General features: G+C 42.0%; 1 protein-coding gene across 1 annotated transcript in view; it reads left to right on the top strand.

The window, feature by feature from the left end:
- beag (IC cytokine homolog beag) overlaps positions 1-15,430 on the top strand; it is a 498,741-nt gene that overhangs the window by 187,436 nt on the left and 295,875 nt on the right. Inside the window, exons 5-6 of the mRNA XM_080280996.1 lie at positions 6,153-6,327; positions 7,083-7,208. Of these exons, the coding sequence (XP_080137122.1) occupies positions 6,153-6,327; positions 7,083-7,208 (301 nt within the window). The remainder of the gene's footprint in view (positions 1-6,152; positions 6,328-7,082; positions 7,209-15,430) is intronic.

Genomic DNA, 15,430 nt, shown 5'->3' with positions numbered 1-15,430 from the left:
AGATCGGTTTGTTGGACTTCGACACCACATTGGGACGCTTATTAGTGTCTGTATTCGAATCATGCAATTTTTAAAAAGGCCACTCTTCTGGCTCGCTTGCAGGCATCACCTTCATGAACTGATCCTGAAAGATGTGTTTGAGCTCTGCTTGGGTTGCCAAGTTGCCAAAGTGGCCTATAAATCCCATCTTTTTGGAGGTTTCAGGACCAGTGGAACAACATAGACCGGATGAGCTTCAAAACTATGACTGTGAGTGCTGATGACCTATGAGGAGATTGGGAAGAGCGCTGTTGTGTTTTTATGATGGACTGCATTGACAATGTTTTTCGCAACCCTCATCCATATGAGCACAAAGAGCTGCTAAGGCTTTGCCATCTGTACCTTGGGGGAGAGATGCAGGAATGAGTTGGTGTTACATTTCAAGCCCCAGGTGAATACCATCAAGCAAGATGCATGGCTAAGGCTATCTATGCTCTCAAGATCATGCTACTCACAGACCAGGTTGATTTGAAGGCCACAGAATGATGAAGGTTGATGAGAGTGGCGAAATTTGTTAGCCATATCTACATCAAGTATTGGCATGAAGCTCTCATATCAGGCAGGGCCCCCAAGAATGATTTGGACTTTCTCAAGGACCTCCTAAACTACCTGGACCAGGTGGTGGCATCAGTGGCAGAGAAGGCCCTTTGACGTCACCTCTGGTATCTCAGCGTGGAGGCTGTCTCCCTGGTCTTCCATGATGAAAGACTTAAACCTGAGAGCAGACAAAGAATGCTGGAAAACCTTTGCCAGCCAACCAGGAAGTGTCTGAAGAGGCTGGAGGGAAAAAGTCCCAGCATCTCTGTCACCGCCACCCTGTACAGATTTGTGACCAGCCGAACGAAAGAAATGCTAGGGTGGCTGACTGCTGAGGCTGAAGTTCTGCAGGAGGTCCCAGAGGCCATCTACACCCCAGACCTCAATGTCCTGGTCAAAAATTTGAAAGTTATAATGATGTTCCAGAATGAGGAATTGCAATGATCCAGAGGCTCAACACACGATGCAAGAACGAAGAGCAGAAACAGTTCCTTCTAAAAATCGTGCACCATGACAGAAAAACGGTTCGGAGGACAAAGGCGAGAGTGGCACAAAGGTTTACCTAACTTCATTGGAGTCCACGTTGAGATTGCCGTTTTTGCATAAACTTCACTAGTAAAGTTCCGCTTTCTGTCACTTTTTCTCTGTTACTGTAAAAATGTGCCAACAAGAGTGACCCTTAACCCGAGGCATCCCATCAACGTGTGGGTATGTCGCAACATTTTGTCACAGCTAGTCACGTTGGCGTACTGGTATGTCGTGCAATTGCAAGGTTCATAATTTGCACAATTTTCAATTTTTGTGAGTGATTTTTCATACGTATACACGGGACACCTTCCTCTATTCCTCTGCAAGATGCCAGGCAGGGACAATGCCTTACACAGCATACCCCCCCCCCGGCACGCCATTATCTCGGCAATTCACCTGTTACCAGTGACCTCGCCAATAAAGACATTCAGGGCCAGAGTGATTCCCCAATCGATGACAATGTGGAGGACAAAGTTTACATAGCATTAGAGGAAGAAACAGTCAGAAATGATGATCAAGTAATGTTGCCAAAAAAGGTCAGGTATGTTGATGAGTTAGTGAGTGAAACAATGCTTATAATGCCTATATTACTGTTCGAAAACCAATATACTCTCATACTACATATAAATTCGTACCAAATAAATAAATAAATACCGTTTATGAGTGGTGTGAAATAGTTACCCTCCCATAGAACTCCTTTTCTTTGGAGCCAGCCTGATAGAAAATCCAGTAGGGTAAGGAGGCACTCCTACATGTATCGAGTATTTTAAACCTCAGATGAGCGATTTTTCTATGAATTTTCGATGTTTCTCACCAAAAGCGGAGGTTTTAGCCAAAATTTTTTTTTCCCAAAATAGCTCGGGATTGGGGGGTGTCAGAGGTGCGAAATAACGCGGGACGTGACGTGACGGGTCATCGCGGAAAAAATTGGATTCTTTTTTTACTCAAATGGGATAATGAGCCGATCAGTATGCATTGTTACCACAGTTTTCATATCTGTGCTATATACTGATAAACACCCTACTGAACAGGTTAGCTATTTATTTATTTTAGAGCCTGAGATTGAATATTTTCTGAACAGACCTCATATACCCAATCCATACTCGCACTGTCTCATGCTCTCACCTCTCCATTTGGTCTCAGTCAATCCACATATGTCCACTTTTGCTTCCTCAAGCACCTGGGCAATCTCTCTTTCACCTCATCGGTCGTGCCCCTCCCGTTCCAAGTAGCAGTCCTCACTATGTCCTTTGCTTAGTCCGTAGTTGTCATCATTAAGTCCATGTTTGCAGCATTTTGTTTGCCTTCTTAGTTAATTGGTTTTTGGGGAGGGGCACTGACCCTCAGCCAACCTGCATGTTGACATGTAGGGAACACATGTGGGTTGGTTATTTGGCAGCACCTAGCGTATTACCTGTAAATGATTTACTAGCTTACAGGGAATCATTAGCTTGTCACTGAATGTACAGTAACCTCAGAGTAGCACTACACTGTGTGAGTGGATGATGGGCACCCCCACTTACCCAGCAGGCAGCCGACACTCAGCAGATGACGCATACCGTTGCTCAGTCTAGTAGAGAAGTACTGATATCAAAATTTTGACCATTACCGATACTGATACCAGTGAGGAAGGGAGGTGCCTGCCGTCTGAGGGCTGTGGCAGGGCCCTGAGCCGCTGATGTGAGGCTACCAACCAGTCTTGCACATGTCCATGGTGGTAGATGTGGCTCATTACCAAAGGATGTACTGTATTACTATGCACCATGTATTATTTTTAATATGATACTAAATAATTGGATATTACCAATAATTTATTTTTCATCCCTACAAAACATCCAAATTCTATTTAACAAAATAACTTCCAGTGCACTGAATTCCTTTTAATTATCGGTAGTATCGGCAGAAAATCAGCCAATACCGATACTTTCCAAATGGGCCGATACCACCGATACCGATACATCGGTACATCTGTACAGTCTAGGCACTGTCCATTTTTCTACGCAACGGTTTTCCATGATCTTTATACAGGTCCAGCAGGGTGGTAGACACACGTGAGTTTGTTATTGTTTATGATCATAACATAAGATCTTCAGCCGTGTCATGAATACACAGCAGGTCCAGCAGGGCAGTAGACACACATAAGTTTGTTATTGTTGATGATCATAACGTATGATATTCAGCTGTGTTGTGCTACTGTTTCTTAACGATGAGTCGTTACATGTTTCTTGTAATAATGTTTATTTTTGTTTTGATGGACAAATACATGAAATGGATGTAAAATAAAGCATATCGATATTTAAGGAAGGAAAGAATAATAACCGTCCCAGTACAGAGATGGTAGACTCAGCCCACCAATTTTTTATTCTATTTGACTATATTACAGCGTCTCTTCCTTGTAGAAGTGAATAAACTAATGTTGTTATAATTTCTCCCTTCCTTTTAGTGACAAAGAGGGCACATAAAATGGCCGAGGTTTAGTTGACCGACTTTGATGTCGAAAATTAAATAATCTGGTGAAAAGTGGCAATTTTTCCTTGGTTAGTGCTATCGGGAATTAGCCCATCCACGCTCAACACATCTTCATCTGCCACTCTAGCCAGTCTTTGCTTTATTTCTAGTAAGGATTTTTGGTATTGCAGCTCGTTATAACAGTTTTAATGTCTTCTCTGGTACATGTTTATTGCGTTATGCTGTTTTAGCACTTGTAAACACTCTTCATTTAATTTTGGGTAGGGCCTGTTTGGTGTTTTAGTCCTTTCCGATTGGGTAGGTACAGCTTCAGCCAAGTGTAAGTATCCACCTTCTCCCAGCCAAACCGTATATGTGGCACCGTCGCAACTGTGGATTTGAAAGGTGAAGCAAGGCAAGACTCATCAATCTGAGTCATATCAGTTAATTTAGCTAGCGGGATGGTAATAAAAGGCAGTGTTTCTCATTTATGATAGAGATGGGCATAGAACATTATTGTTATATAACACTCGTAATTATAGTCACCTATACTATTCACGCGGTATCTTTATGTGCGTATAATGCTCATGCCATTTTAGTAGGAGATGGAATCACATAATATGTATCGTTTTCAGGCGTATCATTAACAATATTTCGTCTCTAGGTTCCCATTCTGCAGAACCTCGACAAAAGTCGTTCAGAGCGATAACACACACACACACACACACACACACACACAGGTCATGTGTTTCTAACTTGTTGAGCTTTTACTCAAGAGCGATTGACGTGGTACAGGAGAGAGATGGTCGGGTGGATTGTGTGTACTTAGACTTAGAGAAGGCCTTTGACAAGGTACCCCATAAGAGACTAATGTGGAAACTATAATATATAGGAGGACCGAAGGGGAAACTTCTGGAATGGATGAGAGACTTTTTGAGAGACAGACAAATGAGGACAGTAATAAAGGATAGAATGTCTGGATGGAGGGAAGTAACAAGTGGAGTCCCTCAAGGCTCGGTGTTGGCGTCAGTAGTGTTCCTGATTTACGTAAATTATATGGTAGATGGAGTGAACAGTTATGCAAGTCTGTTTGCTGATGATGTAAAGATCTTGAGGAAGGTAGAGGTTGAGGAGGATTGTAAAATGCTGCAGGAGGATCTGGATAGGATACATGATTGAAGCCGGACTTGGGAAATGAAATTTAATTTAAAGAAATGTAAAATATTGGAAATGGGTAAAAGTACCAGGAGGCCATCACTGAATTATTTGTTGGGTAATGAATTTATCACAAAAATGAGAGAAGAGAAAGATTTGGGAGTGCTGGTCCAAGATAGTTTGTCACCAGAAAAGCACATTAACAAGATGTTGGAGAGACTTATAAACTCTTGACTAACATAAGAGTAGCATTTCATTATATGGATGAGGAGGTGATGAAAAAATTAATAGTGGCCATGATCCGCCCCAGGTTAGAATATGCAGCGGTAGTGTGGTCCCCACACAAAAAGAAAGATATAAATAAGATTGAGAGAGTACAAAGAACAGCAACCAAGATGGTCCCCAGTCTGGCAGACCTGTCATACAGAGAGAGGCTGGAAAAGTTGGACTTGCCTTCCTTAGAGGAAAGGAGAAAGAGGGGAGACATGATTGCAGTGTTCAGGACCATGGTGGGAGTAGATAAAATTGACAAAGAAGATCTGTTTGTATGGGATAAGAGAGTAAGAAGAGGACGCGGAATGAAATTGAAAAAGTCAAGCTGCTTGAAGGATATCAAGAAATATAGCTTTCCTTATGGAAGTATAGACTTATGGAATAGCCTGGACAAAGAGATCGTCCAGTCTAAAAATTTAAATGAGTTTAAAGCTAAATTTGACTTATTGAGAAACAGCGACGGAAACCCACGAGCATAGCACATTCCGTGTACATCACAATTAGGTATATTAGGTAAATACATAAATATTTGGAACGACTTAGACGAAGAGGTGGTGCATGAGAAAAACATTCATGTGTGTAAAGGTAGACTTGATAAATGTGGATTTGGAGACAGGACAACACGAGCATTGCTCAATTCCTGTATACTACAAATAGGTAAATACAAATAGGTTATACACACACACACACACACACACACACACACACACACACACACACACACACACACACACACACACACACACTCACTCACTCACTCTCGATGATCCAACTCAGGTTGATGAGTCGTGCCCTGCTTCACCTCTTGTATCCATGAGTGCGACGGTGCCAAATGTCTGGTTTGGCTGGAAGAGGGTGGATACTTACACTTGGTCGCAGCTGTACATGTCCCACTGGAACGCTCCTCTATTTTTTCCATTGATTCTTAACTTCACAGTTCGACCTTTCACGTTTCGCGACGTTTTGGCGGAACATCCAACCGGCGAAAAATGAGGAAATACTGTACATAGCCAGTATGCTTCTGCCATATCTGTATGGATGTGTATAATATTAGATTACAGTAATTTTGTAATTTTACAGAGTTGGATATGCAATTTAATCAAACTTTCAGTGAAAAATACTTCCTTTCAGTTTTATTTTTATATAGAGCAACATGCATTCTTCATTTACAGGACAAATATGGGAAGGAGAATCTTCAGTAGCATTTTCAGTTCTAAGCCAGCAGAATTCAATGACCTGTTCTTAAGCGGTCGCATGGCATATGCTATTGACCTTGATGATGACGTGGCAGAAAGCGACATTCCTACAACTATTATTCGCTCCAAGGCTGATCTCGTTGGTATTGAGGTATGTCTGATGGAATACAGTACTGTACATTATAGATGGCATCACAGTTGCAAGTATTTGAATAAATAAGAAGCATTTATTAAGCCAAAAATTATAACCTCTGGAAGAAGATAGGGCACCTAGGAAGGACAGCTTGCAGCTGTACTTTCAACTGTGATAAAATGCAGTAAGGTTAAGGGGACCATCCTGATCTGGTCAGATGTTAAGGTAAGAAGTGCACTAAACACAGCTTTCCTTGTACAGCCGTATGAAATCTCATCTTAAGTATTATGAAACTGGGACATAATAGCATAGCAGTCCTGGGAAATAAAAAAGAAAGGCCCTGGCAGACTATTTTGCCAGGCCATTGGATGAATGCACATTCTTATTCCTTCCCCTTCTCTTAGCTCATCAGTATATCAGTAGTCTGTGAAGGTTCATGTGAGGAGGGAAAACTTGTGAGAAGACATCTTGTACTTTTTGCACAAATATGAACTTTCACAGTCATCATTATTTATTTTATTTTATTTTTTTAAATACAGTATAACCATTTTTTCCAGGATCCTACACAGGTTTTTGAAGTGGGGGAATTGGGGTAGGATGATTCTTATAAAATAGTTAGAACTGAAATAAAGACAAAGTATCATGTTTGCTAAAAGCAGTGTGTATTATTGTTCTTTTTAAATGGATATGTCTGGTGGTAATGTATATATATTTACCCATGTACAGCATGTACAGTGTTGGCATTAATAGCTATTAAATTAATCTCTCCTCAGAATTTGCAAGCAACATTCACAACAAATGATATAGTGATTCAGAAGCTGACTCAGATCTTGTCATATCTTCGCACTGGACGTGCCAATAAAAAGCAGAAGAAGAAAGACAAAGGGAAGAATGACTCAGTAAGTACTGTACTGTTGTATGGTAATGATGAAGGAAGGAAAGTCTTGGGATTAGTTATCTTGTGCCAGTTGCTGGTATTGGGCCATTCATCAATTTAACATTTTGTACACTATTATTTTTGTTGATATAACACAGCAGAATCTTCATACAACCCGAGATAGATTATGCAGAACCTCGTGCAAAATCAAATTAACTCTGAAACGTGACATATATTTACAGTAGATGTACTTTTTGCACAAATATGAACTTTCACAGTCATCATTATTTATTTTATTTTATTTTTTTAAATACAGTATAACCATTTTTTTCAGGATCCTACACAGGTTTTTGAAGTGGGGGAATTGGGGTAGGGTGATTATTATAATATAGATTATTATAATATAGATTGTGTCCCCCCCCCCCGCCACAGGGGGGGGACACAATCTGGCCGCCTATGGGGTGGTACTACTACTTCGCGGCCAGGTTGTGTTAGGAAGAATACTGCCACCGTATTCCCTGCGTATCATAAAAGGCGACTAAAAGGGGCGGGGTGAGGGGACTAGGGACCCCCCTCCTCTGTGTTTTATTTCCCATGTGGATGTAGTACGATTGAGACTAAAAGGGAGGAGATTGGGAGAATGTTTGTGAGAAGAAAGTTGGATGTGTTAGCTTTGAGTGAAATGAAGATGAAAGGGAAGGGTGAGTCTATGTTTGGAAGTGTGAATGGAAGATTGTCAGGTGTTGATAGAGGAAGAGCAAGAGAAGGTGTGGCCTTGTTAGTGAGTCCGGAAGTACAGCAGTGTGATTGAATGGAAGGAGGTGTCATCGAGACTGATGTGGGTGTAAGCGAAATCTGAACGTGAGTTGTGGGTGTTTGCGAGTGCATATGGGCCTGGTAGTGAAAGGGATGAAGAAGAGAGGGAGTCTTTCTGGAATGATGTTGATGAGTGTCTGCAGAGTTTTGGAGCGAATATGAATGTGGTAATGATGGGAGATCTGAATGCTAGAGTGGGAAATGTAGCAGTTGAAGGTGTAGTTGGTATGCATGGTGTGCCTGGAAGAAATGAAAATGGGGAGCGAATGATAATGATGTGTGTTGAGCGAGAGATGGTGATTGGAAATACGCTGTTTGAGAAGAAAGATATTTATAAGTATACATGGGTGAGACAGGAGGGTAGAAGGGTTGTTGATAGAGCTTTGATGGACTATGTGGTTGTGTCTAGGAATGTAATAGGAAGATTGTTGGATGTGAGAGTTCTGAGAGGGGAGGGTGGAGGTATGTCTGACCACTACCTGGTGGAGGAAAAGTTAAGAGTAGGTAAGAGATGGGTGAGAGCTAGGAGAGTTAGGTGTGGCAGGGAGGTTTTGAAAGTGAGTGAGTTGGATAAAAGAGAGAAAAAGATAGAGTATCAGGAGAAATTGAAAGATGAGTGGAACGCAGTGAAAGATCGGGAAAATGGCAGTGTGGAGGAGGAATGGCAGTTATTTAAGAGTGCTGTGGTGGGGCATGCAGAAGAGGTGTGTGGTGTGAGACGTGTGGGTGGTGGTGTAAGAAAAGGAAGTGAATGGTGGTGCGAGGAAGTAAGTATGGCTGTGGCTGAGAAGAGACGTGCATATGAAGTGTGGCTGCAGAGGAAGGATGAGATGTCATATGAGAGGTATAAGGAAAAGAGGAATAGGGCGAGAAGGGCTGTGCGTGATGCTAAAGTGGCAGCAGATGAGAGGTGGGGTAGGCGGCTGACAGAGAATTTTCAACAGAATAAGAAAATGTTTTGGAAGGAGGTGAAAAGGGTGTGAAAGGGAGAGTCTGGGAAGGAAGAATGAGTAAAAGCAGATGATGGAAGGATGTTAATTGAGATGGATGCAGTAAGGAAGAGATGGGCAGAGTATTTTGAAAGATTGTTAAATGTAGAGAAGGAAAGGGTGGCTAAGATTGTGATGGATGGAAGGGTGCAAGGAATAAATGTGTTGGGAGAGTTGAATGATTCTTTGGTCACGAAGGAGGAAGTGGAGAAGGCAGTAAAGGAGATGAAAACAGGGAAAGCTGCAGGTATGGATGGGTGTGCTGTGGAATGCCTGAAAGGTGGTGGAGTGACTATTGTTGTTTGGTTAGTAAGATTGTTGAATGTGTGCTTTGTGAAAGGTATGGTGCCAGTTGACTGGGCAAGTGCTTGTGTGGTCCCGTTGTATAAAGGCAAGGGTGATAAGTATGAATGTACTAGCTTTAGGGGTATAACGGCTGTATTCTTAAACATTTCCTTCCCTTGTAGAGGCTTGGGAAGGAAATCTTTAGCCGAATTGGTATTCTTAAAAAAATCCTTCCCTTCCGGGGCCGCGCAAAGGGAAAGATTTTTCCTCTGGGCAGCAGAAATTATTGGAACTTGAAGGAATTCCTTGACCCTTCTCTTCAAAAATTCCTTCATAAATTTTGTACTTTCTGTTGTGGTTCATTGTCTTATATATATTTAAAATGTTGACAGAAGTTACTGTATAATTTTATTGATGCAGTTTACTTTGCTATACTAATGTTTAAGCGCTATTTGTGCCTCTTTAAAAGTGTTACCCATGTTGGCTGAGACAATAAGTCAGACATAAACAGAGCAGACGACGTACTACCTCCGATATTCATCCAGTCTTTTATGATCTGACACTGACAAATCTTATACATTATGGCCAGGGTCAAACGAGGATTCATTTCAAGAAACATTTTGGTTGTTAATTTGCCTGAAAAAGGAAAATCTGCCGTCAAGGTCACACATGTGGTTCGGCTCATGTCTTCCAGCTGGAAAAAAACAAGTGAGCGCCGCCATGCGAGTACACGAGACGGACGTTAACAAGTGATTCTTACACTTACTAATAACAACATTAAGCGTAATAATATTCCTCGAATATAATTTATCACATTATTGTCTTGAGGAGTGAACACGCTGCGGTGTTGGCCAGAATGGCATTTATGGCTGAATACAAACCAACAGTATACTGTAGATGTGGTGGCGACCTCCCATGTCTCAAATGTGTTGTGCTTTCATTATCCAGCACGAGATATGCGTGTTTTGATGTATTAGTTTATAAATTTAATGCTCCATCATACCAAATATCGGCAGGATGGGTCATTTTAGTTTAACAGGGCTACCAACCTGAACATTTTTCCTTCCCTTCCAAGGAAATCTTTACGCATACTGAAGGGAAAGAAAAATCCTTCGAAGGGAAGGAAAAGTTTAGGGAAGGAATTATTTTTAAGAATATGGCCGTAAGTGTGTTGAGTGTTGTAGGTAAGGTGTATGGTAGAGTGTTAATTATGAAAGTTAGAGAGGGTACAGAGGGAGTGATTGGTGATGAGCAATGTGGCTTTAGGAGAGGGAGGGGATGCGTGGATCAGGTGTTTGCAGTGAGACAAGTGTGTGAAAAGTATTTAGCGAAAGGCAAGGATGTGTTTTGGGCGTTTATGGATTTAGAGAAAGCGTATGATAGAAATGATAGGGAGACTTGTGGACTGTTTTAAGATTGTATGGACTTGATGGCAGGTTACTAAAAGGGGTGAAAAGTTTTTATGTAAATAGTAGAGCGTGTGTAAGAGTGGGAAATGCTGAGTGATTGGTTTCCTGTGAGAGAGGGGCTGCGACAGGGATGTGTGATGTCGTCTTGGTTGTTTAATATTTACATGGATGGTTTTGTAAGGGAGGTGAATGCAAGAGTTTTAGGTGGAGGTCTGAGTCTGGTGAATGTTGATGGTGGAGAGTGGAATCTGAAGCAGCTGCTGTTTGGAGATGATACTGCCCTGGTGGCTGATTCAGAGGAGAGATTGAGACAGTTGGTAGAGGAGTTTGGAAGGGTGTGTGAAAGGAGGAAATTGAAAGTAAATGAGAATAAGAGTAAAGTGATGAAGTGTACGAGGTTGGTAGATTGTAGGGGGATGAATATAGTTTTGAATGGCTAGTTGCTTGAGGAGGTAGAGTGTTTTAGATATCTAGGGTCACATGTTGCTGTGGATGGAAGAATAGATGCAGAAGTGAAGTTTAGAATAAATGAAGTAGGAAAGGTGCTGGGAGGAATGAAAAAAGTGTTTAGATGTCGTTTGCTTAGAATGGATGTCAAGAGAAGGCTGTATGAGGATGTTGTGGTACCGACTACATTATATGCGGCTGAAACATGGAATATGGGTGTAGCGGAGAGGAAAATTTTGAATGTAATGGAGATGAGGTGTCTGAGGAGTATGTGTGGAGTGACGCGTATGGATCGGGTGCGGAATGTTGAAGTGCGAAGGAGAACTGGAGTTGTTCGGGAGATGGCTGGTAGAGTTGAGCAGAAGATGTTGCGATGGTTTGGGCATATGGAGAGAATGGATAATGAGCGATTGGTGAAAAAGATAACTAGATCTGATGTGAGAGGTGTAAGGCTGAGAGGAAGACCACGAATAGGATGGATGGACAGTGTGAAGAGAGCGCTGGATGCGAGAGGGATGTCTGTTGAGCAAGGAAGAGTGGCTGTGCGTGACAGAAATAAATGGAGAGAAATTGTGAATAAGTGATGACGCAGCCCTGAGGGGATATTCTCCCGCATCTGGTCTGATCAGCTATTTCAGGTCAGGTGTGTGTAAGGGGATGAGTCTGTTATGATGTGGCAGGGGTAAACCAGCTCTGCTGTTGGGCCCTGCTGCGGATGTCACTGATTGCATTGCACAGTTGACCCTTGTGCGGTGTGGTGCGGTGAGGATCTGTCCGTTCTCCCCTTTGGGGCTAAGATGCGAATGAATGTGTTTGAATGGATGAGTAAATGGGGAGTGTGTCGTCCTGTCTCGGCTGCCTCCCTTTCCTTGGGGAAAGCAGCCAAGGTATATAGTTAGATAGATTACAAATATGTCTGCCTTCAGACACCCAAGGCAATGTGTTTAGATATGATCTCACTGACTGGACACATCAGTGCATACTGCTTTCTAACCTAACCTAACCAATTAGTTTTGCCCCCTAATACTCCCCATAAAAATTTTAATCACCAAGGATTGTCACAAAGCCTCTTGAAAGTCTTAATTACCAATCAAGCAAAAACTACCTAAACAACATGTGAATAATGGCTGCCCAGCATCACGCATATTTTGCCAGGAATCACTTTTGGCGCTCATTTAAAAAAAAAAGAAAAAAAAAATGCAGTGTAAAACTATTTTTGAAAGCCATTAGTCATCAACAATGAAGGAAAAAAAAAAGCTATATAGAATGTGTCAGCATGGAGTGATTGTGTATTTCTCACTTCTCAGATACACAAGAATGCAGTAATCATGAATAATAAGCAAGTCAGCCACGCAGTATAATTTGTATGACAGTATAATTCACGAGAACTGAACTCACATAATTATCTTACCTAACTATGTATGTCAACGCCTAGTGCCTTCACATCTCGTAAGATCAGAATTTTCTCAACCAAAGAGCGTCAGTTCATAACAAACATCGGGCATAAGGCCTTCCCCCCCCATCACACGTTGCACTAAAGACGAAGTATGAATCTTACTGCCCCTTTATCATTAACTTTTATTTTCCAGCAAAGAAAACTATCCACATCATAAACACTATCTATCTATCTATTGCCAGATGCCTCAATCCCGTTTGGGGTGGCCACAAACAAATCGCCTCCACGTCGCCCTATCCCCCACCATTTCACTGCCCTGCTCCCAACTCACACCCCCCTCTCTCATATACCTCTCCACTCCATCCCTCCATCTCATCCTTGGCCTCCCCCTCCCGCTTGCCCCCTCCACCTCACTCACATACACTCTCTTCGTCAGTCTCTCACCCTCCATCCTCTGCACATGGCCAAACCACCTCAGTGTGTTTCTCATAACGCTTCCTATCACATCCACATCCACACGACAACGCTCCTTTATATCCTCATTCATCAACCTTTCTCTCCATGTGACTCCACAGGCTCCTCTTAAAAAACTCATTTCCACTGCTCTCACTCTTGACTTGTGTACTTCCAACAACGTCCAAGCTTCACTTCCATACGTTAGAGTTGGTATCACAATACTGTCATGTAGTAACTTTTTCACTTCCATGCTCACTTCCCTGTTTCTTATCACTGCTTTCAAAGAACCAGCAACCTTTCTTCCTTGTTGTACGGTCAAGCACTTCACCCTCCAAACCTCCATCCTTCCTCATCACACTACCCAAGTACTTAAACGTACTCACATTTTCCAATTCCTCACCATCCAACCTCGCTGTACATTCACTGACTTCACCTCTCTCAAAGACCATCACTTTACTCTTCCCTACATTCACCTTTAGATTCTGTTTCTTATACACTTTCCCAGACTCATCCACCAAGCCTTGCAGCTCCCCTTCGTCTTCACTCAACAACACAGTATCATCTGCAAACAACAGTACAGGGAGTTTCCAAACACTATCCTCTCTCACCAGAGCCACTCCAACATCCACTACCTTACCTTGTACCTCTTTTATTACCCCATCCATGTACAGATTGAACAACCATGGAGACATGACACATCCCTGTTTCAACCCACCTTCAAAAAGAAATCACTTTACTCTTCCCTACATTCACCTTTAGATTCTGTTTCTTACACACTCTCCCAAATTCATCCACCAAGCCTTGCAGCTCCCCTTCGTCTTCACTCAACAACACAGTATCATCTGCAAACAACTGTACAGGGAGTTTCCAAACACTATCCTCTCTCACCAGAGCCACTCCAACATCCACTACCTTACCTTGTACCTCTTTTATTACCCCATCCATGTACAGATTGAACAACCATGGAGACATGACACATCCCTGTTTCAACCCACCTTCAAAAAGAAAAAACTTAGTTCACCTGACTCATATCTGTCTGATTATTTACATTTAAGCTCCCACATCACATGCCATTCCGTCCAACAGTTTTACATTTTCATTTTGAATAATTTCTTTCCTTTTGTTCATGGCACTTTCAGTGTGTTTACGTATAACTAAAGTTACTTTGGATCCTCATGTTCAAGAGTTCTGAGAGGAAATGAGGAGCAAGGAAATAAGCACATAAACTTCTCGTCACAGCGACCATCTACACAACACTGAGGCAGGCTGTGGCAGGTGGTATGGGACATGGGTCACATGAGCCGGGTTGGGTCAACGAAGCCAATCAGTGACCAACAAAAGCATAACACACGAGTTGTATCTGGAAATCCAATACCAGAATGCACCCATTTCCCACAGTTTCTTTTGCGCAGTTGAGTGTTGTTACTGTGCTATTAAGTAATTATGGGAGAAATTAAATGCCCATGTTATTGTAAGATTGTTGTTTTGTTTTGTCTTAAATTGTGACTCTACTGTATAACTTAACTGTAATTGATGGCATATATGAAGCACAAGCATGTAAGACACACCAGTTTTGGTAGTCATATTCTCGGACATAAATGACCATCAGAAATGCAGTACAGCACACCCTCATTATTTGATGAACCAGTATCAGCTGAATACAGTAGCTTATATGATGGCGAAAAAGTTAGGACCTTTTTTCAGTATACGATAGAATTTTCACTTGTAAGTGATTATGATCCTGTAAGAAGCCTCACTGGTTGATATGCAATCGCTGTTTTCGTTTATACTGTATGATCACCTTCATGCAAGTCTACAGTCATTTGTTTGTTTCAAGGCCCATCCATCCATCCATCATCTAACCCTGTGTCACCCAATGAGGAGTGTAGGAACCCGGGGCTAGGCGAGTTGGTCCTGACATTTAAGATGAGAGTGACCAGACTCACTCATCCCTGAGTGGCATTACGTGAACAGTATACCCCAACCACCCTTTGGAAATAAACCTACACAGGCTCAATGTGATTGGAGCATCTTAATTACCCACTAAACCACCAGGCGGCATAATTTGGTTACTTTGTATATGGTTACCACCCAGCGTAGTCAATCGTTTCCTGGTGTAGAGGAAACCATTTGGCTTGTCACTCAATGTAGAGTCACCCATAGGCAAAAGGAAGAGAAAAGAATGAAGGAAAGTAAGACAGAAGAGGGAGTGTCACTCAATGTAGAGTCACCCATAGGCATAAGGAAGAGAAAAGAATGAAGGAAAGTAAGACAGAAGAGGGAGTGTTAAGCCACCCGTAAGCAGAAGAAAGAGGAAAGAATGAAGGAAAGAAATGTGTAGTGTATCCTTGTGTATGACACTGGGGGGGGGGGGCTAGGTTTACAATGGATGAGGTAAGAGGAAGGATTGGAGTGTATTGGTGTTGTGATCAGGAGCGGTAGATTG

Source organism: Coenobita brevimanus, chromosome 87 (assembly GCF_032717465.1).
Source record: "Coenobita brevimanus isolate Jiangsu-jjx chromosome 87, ASM3271746v2, whole genome shotgun sequence".
Taxonomy (NCBI): domain Eukaryota; kingdom Metazoa; phylum Arthropoda; class Malacostraca; order Decapoda; family Coenobitidae; genus Coenobita; species Coenobita brevimanus.
Note: the sequence above shows the minus strand (reverse complement) of the source record. Positions and strands in the feature narration are given on the sequence as shown.